The sequence below is a fragment of the Pungitius pungitius genome, chromosome 4 (assembly GCF_949316345.1).
Source record: "Pungitius pungitius chromosome 4, fPunPun2.1, whole genome shotgun sequence".
Taxonomy (NCBI): Eukaryota; Metazoa; Chordata; class Actinopteri; order Perciformes; family Gasterosteidae; genus Pungitius; species Pungitius pungitius.
The window spans coordinates 18,047,280-18,063,019 of record NC_084903.1 but is presented as its reverse complement, the minus strand read 5'-3'; the positions used below and the strand labels follow the sequence as shown (position 1 = coordinate 18,063,019).

General features: G+C 45.0%; 2 protein-coding genes across 3 annotated transcripts in view; both read left to right on the top strand.

Moving 5' to 3' along the window:
• The first annotated feature begins 594 nt into the window (after window positions 1-594).
• Window positions 595-4,283, top strand: LOC119227544 (cAMP-regulated phosphoprotein 19-like). The gene is made up of 3 exons (XM_037486404.2): window positions 595-856; window positions 1,813-1,935; window positions 2,771-4,283. Exons 1-3 carry the CDS (start codon window positions 800-802, stop codon window positions 2,939-2,941), a joined length of 351 nt encoding a protein of 116 aa, XP_037342301.2. The 5' UTR covers window positions 595-799; the 3' UTR covers window positions 2,942-4,283.
• Window positions 4,284-4,969: 686 nt separating this feature from the next.
• myo5aa (myosin VAa) overlaps window positions 4,970-15,740 on the top strand; it is a 38,857-nt gene continuing 28,086 nt past the window's right edge. The window contains exons 1-2 of one of the 2 annotated variants that reach the window (XM_062561822.1): window positions 4,970-5,250; window positions 14,261-14,371. In XM_062561822.1, coding sequence (XP_062417806.1) covers window positions 5,224-5,250; window positions 14,261-14,371 — 138 coding nt within the window. In that variant the 5' untranslated portion in view covers window positions 4,970-5,223. The remainder of the gene's footprint in view (window positions 5,251-14,260; window positions 14,372-15,740) is intronic. The other variant, XM_062561821.1, reaches the window with a different exon arrangement.

The following is a 15,740-nucleotide window of genomic DNA, read 5'->3' as shown; positions in this document are numbered from 1 at the left end:
ACTGTGTTCCCCACCACTTCATCTCTGTACATTAACAAGGGAATCAAAGGAACAAAACAAGTTATTCTGCAGTTTATTAGAAAAAGGGTTCTTGGGTGAATTGCAAAACAAAAATCCTGAGATATGCTGCAATCAGTAACAGAGTTGACAAAGAAAGTTTAAAATGTGTAATATGTGGAAATACACTGAGAAAGGACAAGTCCTGAACACATTTACATGGTAAGTGGGAGTTATGCAGTTCAAGGTAATTAGAGTATTTTACGCTATTAACATGTATAGAATAAACAATGGGAAAAATCGCTTAAACAAAACTGCATCTCCAAAATAATTTCATTAAGATTTAGGAGTATGAATCGTGATCGCACATTTTATTCTTTAAACTTACTACATGAAGAAATACTATCGCTCCGGGACGCATACAACACGGTGTTCATCGGGGCAGCTTTAATCACGCTCCAAATCGGAGGATTATTTTCCTGAAATCTGGATTTGTGCTGCAGCACGTGGGTCTAACAGCTGGTCGCAGTGTTACGCAATGCAAATCCGATCCCGGCGCCGTGCTCCGGTTCAAAGCAGCAGGTGCCCGAACGTGAGCGCGCATGGTGTCCCCCGCACGTGACGTAGTAACTCACGTTAAGTAACGTTGGTTTCCTGTGCGGGGAGTGCGCGCTCGGCGGACTCGTTCGGGCACGGAGAGTCACGGCTCAGGATTGTTTTTTTTATTATTAAATTAGATCACTTGTACAAAAGAGTACCGGGTGGGGTCAACTTAACGACGGATCTCATCTGAGGTAGAGATATGTCCGGGGATCACGAGGAGACACAGACGGCCGAGGAGATGCCGGTGGACGGAAAGGTAGCCGTGCGGCTGACTTTTGTTAAAGCTAACATTAGATTTTTAAAGCTTAGCTTCTTCGCCGCGCTCGTTATGATGACATGTCAACCGAGGCCGGCTAAACCCCCCCTAACATTACGTAGCCACGGGTAGAACTGTCGCGTGTCGTGAAACCCCATAACGCCGTTTAAGGCTAACAGTTAGCTACGTGGCCTGCTGTTGTTGATGCGAGGAATGCCCCGGATGGTCCGTGTGAATGTCAGTGAGGTGCCGCTAGCTGACGGTAGCTGCCAAGCTAACTGTCATGGCATTCACCCGCACATTCACACTAGAAAATCGGTAACGTTAATCGTCTGTTCGGCGGCTTTCGATGAACTCTGCCAATTGCTGTACTCTGACTTGAAGCCCATTTGTGATAACGTAATAAATCTTCCGTTCCTCTTTGGCTTCCAGTATTAGCGTGCTGCTAACGTGCTAGCTAGCTAGCTAGCTAGTCGTCCCAGCTCTTACCAACTCCAAACTGCCCGTCACTGCCCGTACAGATGGTCCAACCCGCTCCACCGAGTACAGGTTAGCTCTACAGTGACTTGTTTGAGAGGGTGCTGTCTCAGAGACAATATATTACCATGTATCTTGATTTGATGTGAACAGCAGATCCCAATACAATTCAACGGTTCGAACCCTCCACGATAACTAGCGTTAGGTCGATAGAGTAACCTTACTTGGGTGTGGCGACGTTGTTGGAGCTGGACTGTTTTATTAATAGATTGCATTTTTTTTTCTCTCTCAGAAATATATAAGGTTTTAGTAAATGTTTACTATAAAGTCTAAGGTTAGACTTGGAGCCAGATTCTCTCCATTCACTGCCATCAGCCTGGGCTTCCTGCAGGCTCCTGTTGTCCTGCATGGGATTTTGAAGCAAACAGTTCTCTCCTAAAATGTCCAATGCTTCCGTTAATGATTCCTCTCGTTTTCAGGGTGTTCAAGACAAAATGATCGATCCTGAGAAGTCCGAAGAGGCCAAGCTGAAGGCCAGATACCCAAATTTAGGAAACAAACCCGGGGGCTCTGACCTGCTTCGCAAACGCCTCCAGAAAGGAGTGAGTTCTATCTTTTGCTGCAAAACGTTCAGTTCACGTTGTTACGGCCTCCAAACCCTGTTTGATAAATAAATGATACTTTAAGCTTCCCTTTCTTGAGTTTTCCACACTATAGCATTTACATCAATGGCTACAAATCAATTTTAGAAAAGTTTGTATGCTAAACCAATCATACCACAAACTCCAAAATGACTGAATTTGAACCAACACCTCACAACACTTTCACCAAAATCATGATACTGGTGCTGGAATGGTAATAATTAAATGGATGAATTTAATTAATAAATTGTAATTATTGGGCTACGTGATGAACAATGGGCCACCATTTCATTACATCAACATTGTCAGTGCAGTGCCACAAAAACCCCTATAAATTTAAGTTGGTTTTCCTGATGATCAGCTGATCAGCGGATAAACGTGGAACCAGTGTGTCAGATGTGCGTCCTCGAGCTGATGCAAAGTAGAGACCATCTTGTGATGGGATCTCACAAGCCTCTAAATCAGCCCGGAAGCATTTAGTGGGGGAATCAATAGCCCTCTTTTTTTTTTTTTTAAACCATTTTGGAACCCACTCCTCTTCAAACTCACTCAATTGACGTCATGAACATCTGTCCAGAGACGCGCACAAAGTCTTAATGGATAATAATACTAAGGTTGCAGGTGGCAACGGTAGGAGGACCTTATTCTTAGAAACACTGTCAAAACGTCACATTACATGAAATGTGGAATCTTCATCTCTTTACTGTCTACTTGAAATGGAGCTGATCCTATTCTATCTAAATCATAATCCGTTTTGTAATTCATATATGAATCTTGTGTCTCCCCCCCCCCTCAGCAAAAGTACTTTGACTCCGGCGACTACAACATGGCTAAAGCCAAGATCAAGAACAAGCAGTTGCCGACAGCTGCGCCGGAGAAGACGGAGATCACAGGAGACCACATCCCAACCCCCCAGGACCTGCCCCAGAGGAAACCCTCTCTGGTCGCCAGCAAACTGGCAGGCTGATGCGCGCGCACACACACACACACACACACACACACACACACACACACAGCCTCAGCAGCCCCAGCAGCCCCTGCAGCACCTCCCAGCCTTTACCCTTTCTACTCAAGTCTCAGAGCCGTAACACTACCTCTCCCGTCCCTCACGGTACCTGCCCCCACCCTCCCCCCCCTGCCCTGGAAGCCCACACCTAGTGCCCAGCGAGCTGATTCCTTCCCTTTTATCTTGGTTGGTTTCCCCAGGTTACTTCTCCAAACTGACTGCTCCCCTGCTCTCTCTGTCTGTTGGACTTTTCCATGTTCCTTTTAAAATAGTTCTCTTCACTTCAATACGAGATACACTGAGAGGCAGAACATTTAAGTGGGATGAGGGGATTGTGACTCTTCTGTGCGGCTCGTGGACGACTGATACCATGGTGTTTACGAGGTGAAGAGAGGGGCGGGCACCTTGAAAGGTTCGACGGCTTTAGTATGGTCATCCCTCAGTTAGGAGGTGTGTGTGTATATATTCGTACATATATATATATATTTCCTTTTGCTTGGCACAGGGGCAGATGTCAGCCTTTTTTAGAATGTTTTACATCAGATTTGTTTCATTTAATATATGCCCTAATCCTAAATGATTCTTTCAAAATGCTTCTTGCTCAATGAATATGGTTATCCAGTGCGGAGGCCAAGCTCAGTTTTGTGAACAGTGGGAGGAAGCTACACAAAAGGAGCGCGAAGGCCAGAGTGTAATGCTTAACTGCAAAGGTGATCCTCACCGAGCTCATATTTGATTCACCACGACCTGCTGAACACAGAAATGTACGCAGATGCTGAAGAGCTCAGGTGCCCTGTATAAGCATCGGGTAATATGCGGATGATGCTATCAAGACATCTTGAAACGTGTGAAAGAAGGATACAACGCTTCAGTCTGAACTGCGATGTGGAATTCTATTGCCATATGTACGGTGAGCCGTGCATTTCAGTTCAGACTCCGGAAAAACAGCTCTGGTTGCAAGTTAAACGTGGCACAATATGAGGTAGAGGGGTATGTGTGACGTTAAAGCAGCATTCCTGTCTGCAAATTATACATTAAAACAATGTACCGGGAGCGGCGCTTAGCACAGGGAACAAAAAATAGTGTTATTAATCACGTTCAGACCTCTAAACCCACGAGCTGTTTTATCTTTAAAATGCCCATGGTCCTGTATAATGCTTTTCCAATGTCCTTACTTACTGGCTGAACTCTATCTGTGATGCAGTAAATCGAAGCTAGCACTACATCTGCCTGAGCTTCTGCATGTATATGGCTGCTCACTTTGTGCCATTTTGTTTTGTAAATAAAGTAGTTTTGCACAAATGTTTAAACTCTGTGTGTCGTGTTTGTGATATTTGTTTATGTCTGATCTAATTGTTTAGTAAATAGTAGTTTTTATTCTTTTTTCATTCTTGACGTTATATTTTTATTTTGTGGTAAATTGTTAAAAAAAAAAGATTCAGACGAAGGGAAGAAGTATTTTGTACCCCAGTCAGAGACAATCAGGTAATAAAGTCACTGGGGAACTTTTCAATTTATTTTTTCCTTTTCGATCATCAGATATTTATCGTCATTGGCTTCTTTTTGTAAGAACATTCTAGTTGCTTCTTATTTTTTGCTTTGCTATAAGTTTTTACAAAATGTGATCTTTTTTTCTCTTTTTTCAACAGAATATACTCAGGGTAATCACCAACAAGATGGACCAAAACTTTTAAAATCTGAACAACGTCCCTAAAATACCAGATATTATTTTGGTTGTGGTTGTGGCTCCACATACTATAGAGTATATTTACAGTTGAAATACGTGATTGATAATCCTATTTAGCCATGCTAAAGCGAACGAAAGAAACATAAGAGTTATCCTTTTTATGCACTCATTTCGGAAGTACATTGTTACGCGTAAGAACAAAAGAAAATGTATTTGTTGATGTACCTTTAACTCATCACCACCAGGGGGAGCCGTTTCCTCGCTCCCTTCCTCTCCGCGCGGCCGCAGCCCCTCTCCGCTCGGCTGAATCACTTCATCCATTTGTACCCAGAATGCAAAGTGACACACCGAAAAACCTCAGCAGCCTCGAGCTCTCCAGGTTATCATGGCGATAAGAGACACATCCCCCCCTTGAGTCCCCGGCAGCGGCAGCGACGGCAACAAAAGCGGCTCTTTACCCTCCGCTACGTAAAAAACAAACCACACGCAACGGGTCCCATGCAGCGGACTCTTACCCGGGACTGAGGAAAGGACACACAGCGCGCGAGGCACCGCCATGGCAGCGTCGGAGCTGTACACAAAGGTAACACAAGTGTAACATGAAATACGTGAAGCGGGATGCTAGCACGTCAGGCTACAAACATGTTAACGGTTTAGCGTCATGCTAAGTGCCGTTTTAAAATGTCCAGGATGTTCTCTGCACGGAACACGTACGGACGTTTTTTTTTCGCTACAAAAAAAGGAGAAATCAAATGATTTTGTTTTTTTAATATTTTAACAGCAGGCTCGGTGGTGTTTTTTTTTCTTCAATGAATGAAAGGTACGCGAAGAGGAAACGAGCCGGCGTGACATTCGCTGAGGTGTCACCGGGTGTTTAAACATAAGATGTCAGCAGCTGACTGAAGTACAACGATAACGGGGCGCGGGTCTTAACATCATCCGAAATTCCAATCCAATACGTGTGTCACCTTGTTTTCAAGACATGTGACCTTTTTAATATTATTATTATTGTCAAGCATCCCCAACTAAAGGCGCGGGAGGAGGGGGGGGGGGCGGTCGATGATGGAGAGGCGTCACGCGGGGCTTTACGTTTTTAAACTAACGTTAATACCATTTGGCCCTAGACCTCACGCATGATGTATTTGTTTTTGTTTTTTATTTCGATGGCGGTGCGTGTATCACACCCAATGACACCCCCCCTCCCTTCCCTTCCCTTCCCTTCCTTTGGGTGGGAGCCGTCCGCCGCAGGGTTTGGGTACCGCCGAGATGCTGCGGACCGCATCCGGACAGCTTAGCCTCCTCTTAGCATCCCGGATGTTTGGACTTGCGGAGGCCCTGAAGGCCTCGCAGGAGCTTGCGAGAACACTCACAAGGTCACAAGTAGCTGCTGCTGCTGCTTCTGTGTTCCTATGAAACCCATATGAGAAAGGGCGTGAGGGAAGATGAGTCACCCATCCCCCTGCTTTGACAGCTGGTGTGTTCAGCTCCTAAGAGGTGGTGCTGAACAAACGTACATGGTGTGTGTCTGTGTGTGTGTGTGTGTGTGTGTGTGTGAGAGAGAGAGATATGCAGACGATTGCTCTTGAATTGAGTTTTCTCTTTTTTTAAATATATTAAAAGCAACAATGCAGTTTATTTGTATTTGGAAGCACTCTTCTTCCTGTTGGATGTCTCTCATGTTGGTCCAGTGGACTGTGGTCCTCCCCTTGAACCAGATGACAAGGGTTTGAACCCTGTGTCATCAGAAGGGACTCCCTGCTGAAGTGTTGGAGTCCCTGCTTGCACCTCGAGGTGCTGCTCAGTGGCTAAAACTGATCTCTGATCATCAAACAGAGAGAGCCAAACAAAAATACTCCTTGCTGTTTTTGTTTCCATCGATGACATTGTTCAATGGTTATTTGTGGATGGACAGAAAATTTACCACAGTTTTCACAGCAAAGTTCAAATTTACTGGTTCCTTTTTTTAAAAATTTGAATATTTTCTGCTCCTAATTAGCAGATGGACGCTCGGTGACACCATCACAGACTTAAATAACTTCGTAATCGTTTTTTAAATTCTTTTTCAATTTTCTGACTTTCTGACCAGTAAGTAAGTATATACCTAGACAAGAGTCACTCAGTGCTTAACAGAAGCGAGGACGTCATAAACACAAAGTGGCCAAACAGGAGCCAAAAGATTGACGTGAAAGACAAAACAATAAAATAGACAATAAAAAAAACAACGGAACGGGTAGATAAATAGTTTCTGCTTTCATACCCTTTCAGCAGTAAATCATGGTAATGTGTGTTGCGTCTGGTTAAATAGCAACCAGGTGAAAAACTAAACCCGCCATCGACAAAACACAAGTAGATTTCAGCTGAAGCCATACATAAAAAAAGTTCCCTCTACTTCTAAGAGGGGGAAACCTTGGATGAACGTGTGGCTGGGAAGCAAAAAGTCTGATTCCGCTTTGAATGGTCAAGTCTGTTTTAGACGTCAGACCCCTCTCTGTGATTTACTTCTCCCGCACAGGGCCGGGAAACACTCCGCCCTGTGTGAGCGTGAGAGTCCGGCCTCATAGAAGCCCATTGAGTGAGTCCGAGCTGCTCGATTAATACACACAATTACAAATACACACCACCGCATCGGACTCGGGTGCAAAATCTCCACTTGGCTCTCGTCTGACCCTGCGGACGCTGCCAGGTGAGGATGGCTTTAGTGGGCCGGAGGAGGAGGAAGAAGCTGCCGTTGTCGACGCGTATTGCCAAAGAAAGAAAAGAAAACATTGTATTTATTATGTTCCGGCCCGTGTGAGCCAAATGAAGTAAGTGAAACTGATCCAGATGAGAACTAGCGAGAGGCAGTGGATGTGAATGAAACCGTGCTGCGTAACCACGCGAGAGGGTGGGCACTCTCCTGCAAATAGAAGTGAGGCCATTAGATGACTCAGGGATGGAAAGGAAATTGATGCACAGCCTAGAGAAACACACACTGCATTTGAAGGAGCTTTTTACTGTACCTGCACATACTTTTAATAACTAGACTCGTGACTCTAAACTCAGGAGAATATTGCCTCTGCAGATATCCCTTTCCACAACAAGCTTACTCTGTAGAATATTTATGATTCATAAAAGTTGTATGAAGATGTACAGACGGCCCTTTATTATTGATTTTAGCGAGGCTGTGGCTGGTAGAGGCGATGAGCAATGCTCACCTAGTTCAGGCTCATGGTGGCCGCCTGGTTAGACACAGTAAGGAGGAATCAGGACAGGTGTACGCAAGAAGAGGTAAGGTACTTTTTGAAGACCGAGTTCTTTCCCGTCTGATATTTGAAGATGCCAAATTCAATAGTGAGAGCATTAGCATAACATAACACTTCTGCCCTAGTTTGCGCTGTCAGTGCCGTCCGCTGCGAGCCGCCATTTAAAGGCAAAGGAAATGCAACCAAACTCTTATTCATCACCTTTTTAATGACAGGAAGCGGTTTTGTTACTCTACAACTACTTGAGGAGAAATTGACACAATGCATTGGTATTATGTTTTTTTCTTTTTGCTATAATGATGATGATGAAGTGGCGGGGTCGGATTGCAATAAAGTACTTTTAAGTGCTGTTGTTATATTGCTTGTCGACCTGTCGTCATTTATTTTTCAAGCTGGCAGAACTTGTCATTAATAACTTGAGACTTTTTAGCAAAGGGAAGATGGACCTCTCGTTTAGATTCCTACCAAAGTGCATCCCAGTGTTGGCGCCGGGTTTAGACTCGCCGACATCATCCCGGCCTAAAAGAGCGGCCTGGGAGTCTTCAGGGTGAGCGAGCGATGGGTTGTCACAAGCAGCTGATGAGAGATGGAGACACCTGCTACTGCATCACTCGTGGGGGAGGGTTTCAAAAGCCCATAAGAGCACCTTTTTCGTTTCGTCCCTTTCCCTCTACATCTGTAACCGCGTTAGCAGCAGCACTGCTCGGGTCAAACTGTCAGCTGATTGGACATTCGCTTCCTCGCTTTGGGTCCAGACAAAATAAAGCCGTTCGGTCCTGAAGCAGGACGGTCACCTCTCTGTGTGCCAAAATGTGTAAGCTCGACTGCATCAGGTTATTTATTGCTCTCTTCCCAGCTGTATTTGGGAGCCATGTGCATTAGATTACTGAGATAACCCGGTTAAAGTAATTGTGCCATCGTGTCGTGTGTGCTCTGGCATGCAGACCTCGCCGCTCGGCATAGCGGACACGCCGAGGGAACATCCACAGTCAAGAGCTGAAATTGCGGCTCTTACGGTGTGCAGGGGGATTCATTTTGGATGATTCCAGGAATTCTGTTTCAATTTATTCGCCGGTTATTCAAAAGTCACTGTTAGACAACGCAGACAAACACCACGTTTGGTATCTTCAGTCCGGATTAATGTTTGGATCGTAATACAATTGTGATCCTCTAAAGCAAGAAGACACTCTCGGCTCAGCTGATTGGGACAAGGCGGACGTTTTGCCGCTTGTTGTCTGAAGCCACGTCGACGTTGTCCCGGCCGCGACCCGCCCGCCCTGTCTGCCTCCCAGGCTCATGTGATCCAGAACGGAGGCCGGGACTTTTTAGTTTTTGACAGACAACCAGGATGGCCAATGGCCTGTCGCTGCGCGAGGAACTCTGGCGGGGGACGTCTTTGGACGCTGCTTGTGTCCGCAGAGACACTGGGACGGCTTCATCCCCCAGAGAGCCCCGGCGTGGCTGTGAGGCGTCCGGAGAAGCAGCTGACTCGCAGCATGAGCGAGGGGCTCGACACAGAGGCACCATGAACCGGGAGTTGGAGTATATGTTTGTCAGAGTAAGTCTTTTCTACTTTTCAGCTTTCATGTCATCTCCCTCCGGTCGTAAAGTAGGGGGATAGCCGGGGGAGATCAACGGAGATTCAGTCAAATCAAACTTCTCTGATTTGTTGAAGGAGAAGCGCCTTTCTCTTTTCAACATGCGGCCACTTTGAGATTCGATCTATTAAAACTGGGCATGAATCTGCCGTACATCATTGAGCTCCTGACACACCCTTTGCTCTGCAGGAAAACAAAGTGAGGTTCATCAAAATTGGCTGAAAAGGAATCACTGCGGAGTAGTAGCAGCTCGTATTTGCTCCTGAACAAACAGCGTGATCTTTGTTTTTCGGATCAAAACCACCGGGTGCAGTTTGTCCCAACATCTGGAGATAGCGGCTCTGCACATTTGGGCTCGCGGCCTGGGAGGAGCACGTTAATCGGCCCGTAGACCTACAGGTCATATATCTAACTATTCTCTCACATTCCGGTCGAAACGCGCTGCGTGGTCCTGCTCCACCGGCCGAAGAGCGCTGCACTGCACTAACGAGATTAGACGCTGGTTAGCGTCTCAGCTCCTCGTGGGGAGATGCCCTGATCTCTGTTTCCCTGAGGCGGGGCGGGTGAAACCGGCACCAGCACCGGGCCCAGCTGGGCAGAAAAACAGCAGATTCTCACATGAGCGGCATCATGTGACGAGGCCCCGGCAGTCTGGGACTTCCATCGGCGGCTTCACTGAGCATGTGTGAGCGAGGCGGTGTTCGCATTCCAGCGGCCTAGTCGGTTGTCTCTCTGCTCTGCACCGTGTTACAAAACGCTTTCCTTTCTGAAAACGCTTCTTTGTGAGGGAGCAACACGGATAATCTTGAATTGTATAAATCATTTCCATGTGAGAGGTGCTTTTAGGCCCCGCCCATGCAACTGCGAGCAGGAGGAGGTCACGGGAGGGTTCAGAGGAGCCGTAGCGGGACAAACGGGCTCCGACCAAAGAGTGAAAACTCGGTATTAGCGAGGGGAAGCCGCTGTAATCTGCTGGTGATTTGTAAACACTTGTCACGGATGCACCGCCCCCCCCCCCACACACACACACACACAGTCCAATGTACACACACACACGATGCCCTGATCTATCTGACCTCACGTTCTTGCAGCAGATGTTGCAGTAGAATAAAGAGAAAAGGGGTTTTAGATTTTGACATTGAACCAAATTTGACAACTTAAATCTTTCCTCACATGAAGAGATTGCAGCCATCTTTGAGATCCACGTTGTGGCGCAACCGCTTTCTATGAAAAAGAACCTGATATGGTGTCTTTATTAGTGTAAATACATTTTACCTGTGATTCTGTCTGTGGGGCAGGGCTCAAGAATTAAGACTTTAGTAGCTTTGGCCAGCGTTAAATTGTGAAAGTATCTCGGTGTAGTTGACTGGAGAAAGATTAGCCGGTGTGAAATTAGCATAATCGGGTCATGATCCTTTGTCTCAGTTAAACCCGGATTAGCATTGTGCAGCTTTTGAAACGTAGTTGTACTGGTTGTAGTAGTGTACTAGTTGACGTGTCAAAATACAGTAAATTGGAACCTTAAAGATGGTTGTTGCTACATCATTTTTTTTTTTTTGTCATTGGTACAGAACATCAATATATTTGTCAGGCATTGAGACGTTCTCAATATATCCAGATGACATATTCAGATATCATTATTGATTATGCACAGGGAGTATACTTTTTGGTTCATAATTTGGTTTCAATAGCTATTTTCGATGAATGTCCAAACAGAGGGAAGGTGGTAAATTGCAACAACAATCTGGCATCCAGTTCGTCCATCTTTCAATGTAGGAATCAATGCGTCAGAAATTCGCAACTTGATCTCTGATCCCTTTATTGAGCACTCAGCCCTTTTTAAGACGTTTAAGAGAAGCCGATGACGGATCACATTGAAAGCATGTGACACTGGTCTCAGTGACCTACAGCGGATGCAGACCCATGCATGCGGCATGGGGTCGAGCTCAATGCAGAGACACTCTAGTCATGTGGTTTCTGACGTAGAAGTTGCTGTGACATCTTTCATCCTTTTTCTTGTCCCTCCTCTTCGTCTCGTAACTCACGAGCCGAACACACACACACACACACACACACACACACACACACACACACACACACACAAACACACCCTGTATGTTGTGTTTTGGTACAGCAGGAAAGAGAAAGAAATGTAGTGTTGCAGATTGGCTGCATATTTCCCGTGCGTGAGAAGATCAGGAAGTGTGCTCAGCACTGCAGTGATGTCTCCGTGAGGTGTGATGCTGCTCAAAACTTGGCTGTTTCTATTTTTAGTCCATCTCCTCCCCTCTCTCTCTCTCTGTCTCTCTATCTCTCTTGGTCTCTCTCTCTCTCCATCTCATTCTCCTCCTCTGTTGCTAGGAGGCAGGCAGCTAGGATGGTCTCCAGTTGGGACCAAAAAGGTGAAACCGCGAATGAAATGGCTGCAATAGGAAGAACGATGGAGACAGGGAGCGTCTGCGTGTGGTTTCCCCTTTAAGTAGCTTTATGGTATTTACGTTTCAACCAAGATATTTCCCATTGTTAGAAACCCACACTACCATTTCACATCAATCTCTTCCGGTTTGCACAAGGTTTTTAGCGTCAGCGTAATATTTGCAGCGCATGGCTGATATTTTTATGACACACTTCGATGATCACATGAACGCAATTGGCTCTTCACAACTGAAATTAACACTAACTTTGATCCATAAGTAGTTTTTGGCAGCAGTCTTTTTTGAAGTCATTCAGAATATTACCACAGAGGTTCTATAAATTATCCAATGAGCCAATAATCCATCAACGTTTATGAGACAGTGGGCATAACTGTTGCTGGTAATTGCACTCGTTCTATTCGCTGATGAAACTGAATATCAGAGGGGAAAGATGTCTCAGAAAAGAAGAGATATTAAGATATCTTAATCATTTCAAGGTTTAGGGTTTTTATGTTAAGGGTTAAAATAAAACTTATTACCATATATTAATGTCAATATTGTCCCAAAAATCCAGTATTTTCTGATTGTGTTTTTTAGTAAGTTTTGCTTCACTGGCACAGAGCACATAACTTCTTGAGTGAGAAAGAGAAGTCTGTTAGGCAAACCCAAACCACACGGCACCCTGCCCAACCACACGGATCCCACAGTGAGGTCTTCCTGCAGAGGTGGAAAGAGAAAAAGATTCGAGAAAGGAAGAAAAAAAGCAGGACATTTGTGGTGGTGGAGCGGAAAAGAGAAGAAAAAAATCTCAAAAAACGTCTTTGTTCTCGGATAGACTTAAGCTGCTATTTCACCCCAGACGAGTGAGAGACGGGGGGGGGGGAGGGGGGGCTGGAGGAGAAGGCTTGTGTGACCATGATGTCATGATTCAGATGGGGGGGTTTGAACAGCAGAGCAAATCGTGCTTTCTGCAGTCGAGTCCTCCTGCGTCTGGGAGACTGCCGTCAGCTGTTTAGTTAACGAGGCCTGAAGAAGGCCTTGAATTCGATGTTCCAGTCCCAGAAAAGTCATCAAAAGTGTCAGTCAGATACTCCCTTATATTCACGGTCCATAATTCAGGCAAGTTTGAAATAGATTAAAAGTATCCTCATTCATGTTCAGATTATAACACATTCATTTTTGTCTAAATCCCGTTTATTTGATCATCTTTGCAGTCCGTTCTGTAATGTTTTTGACAAAAATATGTTGTTTCTATTTGTTTTTTCCCCCCCACACTTACGTCTTTGATTCATTCTACACAAAACTAGTACATCAATGTCAATGAAACGCTCTCCACTGGAATTCAGACCCCCCCCCCAGAAACTCTTAATATCTGTTCCCCTCAACTTTCTCCCTTGCGTAATATCATATTTACTTAAAGAAAAACAACCTCTGTGTTGCTTGATTGCTGACCTATGACTTCACTCCGTCAGCTCCTGTGCACACACACACACACACACACACACACCTGCCAACAGACACAGATCCACACACATCATCGGGCATCATCTGCCTGGGCTTTTAACGTCTCTGTGTGGTTCAATCCTCCGATCACTCATCCAGCAAACTCGTACTACATTAGAAGTAAAGCTTTTGTGCGTGTGTGTGTGTGTGTGTGTGTGCGCGTGTGTGTGCGTGCAAGCGTGCGTGTGTGTGTAATGCTTGTGAGCTGGATTCCTCAACCATGTGACTGCCAGCGTTCATCACTGTTTTTCCACATGTCTAACCAGCTGATTGCCTCCAGTCACAAGTCTTTAAGACCTGAAACAGCTTTGTGTGTGTGTGTGTGTGTGTGTGTGTGTGTGTGTGTGTGTGTGTGTGTGTGTGTGTGTGTGTGTGTGTGTGTGTGTGTGTGTGTGTGTGTGTGTGTGTGAGAATTTTCGATTACAGTATAACCACACAATAACCACAACTGTGTTCCTCAGAGGTTAAGAGCTTTGACTTGTTCAACAGTGTGTTCCTGCAGCTGAAATGACCTTTTTCGGGCCGTGAGAACACAGACCCCAGTGTTGTCTCTGAGTTCGGCCTCTCTATCAATTAGCAGAAAGGAAGCTCGCGTAAACGTCTCTGATCACACCTCGTTCAAGGGGCTTTTAGTACATGGAGCCAACTCGTCAGTATCAATAGTACCTCCAAAGAAATAGAAATATTTACCCCAGATGAAGGCCTTTTTTCCTCACTAAATATGTGGAATGTTTAAAAAGACGGCAACAAAAAGAGGGCAAAGTAAGCCGCTGGGCCTGATTTGTGACCAGCCTTCTGTATCTGACTCTGCTGGTTTCCTTTTCCCCGTCTTGCAGAGGGCTCGGGTGTGGATCCCCGATGCCGAGGAGGTGTGGAAGTCCGCCGAGCTCAACAAGGACTACAAAAATGGCGACGCCTCCCTGCAGCTCATGCTGGAGGATGGAACGGTGAGGATGAATGAGGATTTTGTCTCTCCCTCTGTTTTTAGTCTCTCTCTCTCTCTCTCTCTCTCTCCTTTCAAAGATACTTCGAGCTGCTGAGTCTTTGCATTAGCACTTTCCACAAATGAGACCTGCTTGCAAGGACGCCTCAAGGAGCATTTAAAATGCGTAGCTTTGAATTTAACGATACAAAGAGCTCCCAGCTCGTAGTACTCCATTTAATGAAAGCATGTCACCAATCTAATTCAGTCCCTTGGTCTTGTATGTACCTGGCCCGTGTACTGTACATGTTTCAGGCTTTGGCTGGATTTCTGGTCCTGCTACAGGCCAAGTGGAGATTTTTTAAGCAAAAACAAAACATGTCTCAGGAGGCTCAAAGCAGTAACCACTGTCAACAAGGCTCAATTTAATTAAACTTATTTAGTATGGCTCAAATTTAAAGGGCTTTACGATCTGTAAACAGCTCTCATAGAAACCCCCCAAATGAAATGAATGTCTAAATAGTGAAATAATCAAAACAAAATCCCTCAGTTAGTCAAACTATTCAAACATTTAACTCACAGCTGAAGTGGTTTGCTGAACGACTGCCTGGTGCAGAATCTTCTTATAAAACAAGCACCACAAAGAGATCTACTTAATAGGGGTAGAAAAATACCAACTGTTTCCACTCAGAGAGAAGAACTGAATACAAGACGGAAACAATCTGTCTTTGAGCGACGGGCGTTTTTCAACCGTGGCAAATCAGAAGCTGGTCTCGTGGTATTTTTGAGAATATATGCATGAAATACTAGCTGATACTGACCTTTAGCAACATAAAAATAAATTTCATCATACGTTTCTCTCCCACTATGTGGTGATCAACAACCTGGAATGTAGTCATTAGGCATTGTAAGGAGGACTGAGAAAATCCACACTAACACATTAATGTATTTTACCATGAGCCCCAAAAGTACTTGAGTCTTTTTTTTCTGTCAGGTGTTTACTAAATCAATCAAATTAGGAAAGCTTAATATTTTAATCTCACCCATGTTAATGGGATTTACATTTTTATCTGTGGAAGACTTTCGGCCAAATAATCAGCGGCGTTTATTTACTATTTCTATCAGAGGAGCTTGACTATCAGCTACAAATTTGGCATTACCCTCCTTTCCAAAAAAGGTGCACCGACAGTAATGTTTGTGAAAGTGACATTTTACAATGTAACTGAAGAATCCTGATAAGTCAGAGGCCGCTGATTGGCTCATAGAACGCAAAATATTAAAAAAGCTCAACTTTTATATCATAAAACGATTGGATTGACGTTCCAGTTACTTCAATTACAGGTCACACGGTCGACCTCTACTGTAAACGCTGCATGCTCGACTCGTTGCGTAAT

Bases quoted from the DNA above. Each gene is read 5' to 3' on its own strand.
- LOC119227544 (XM_037486404.2), top strand. From the start codon at position 800: ATGTCCGGGGATCACGAGGAGACACAGACGGCCGAGGAGATGCCGGTG. The intron at 857-1,812 runs GTAGCCGTGCGG...TCTCGTTTTCAG, and splicing joins AGATGCCGGTGGACGGAAAG to GGTGTTCAAGACAAAATGAT. The intron at 1,936-2,770 runs GTGAGTTCTATC...CCCCCCCCTCAG, and splicing joins GCAAACGCCTCCAGAAAGGA to CAAAAGTACTTTGACTCCGG.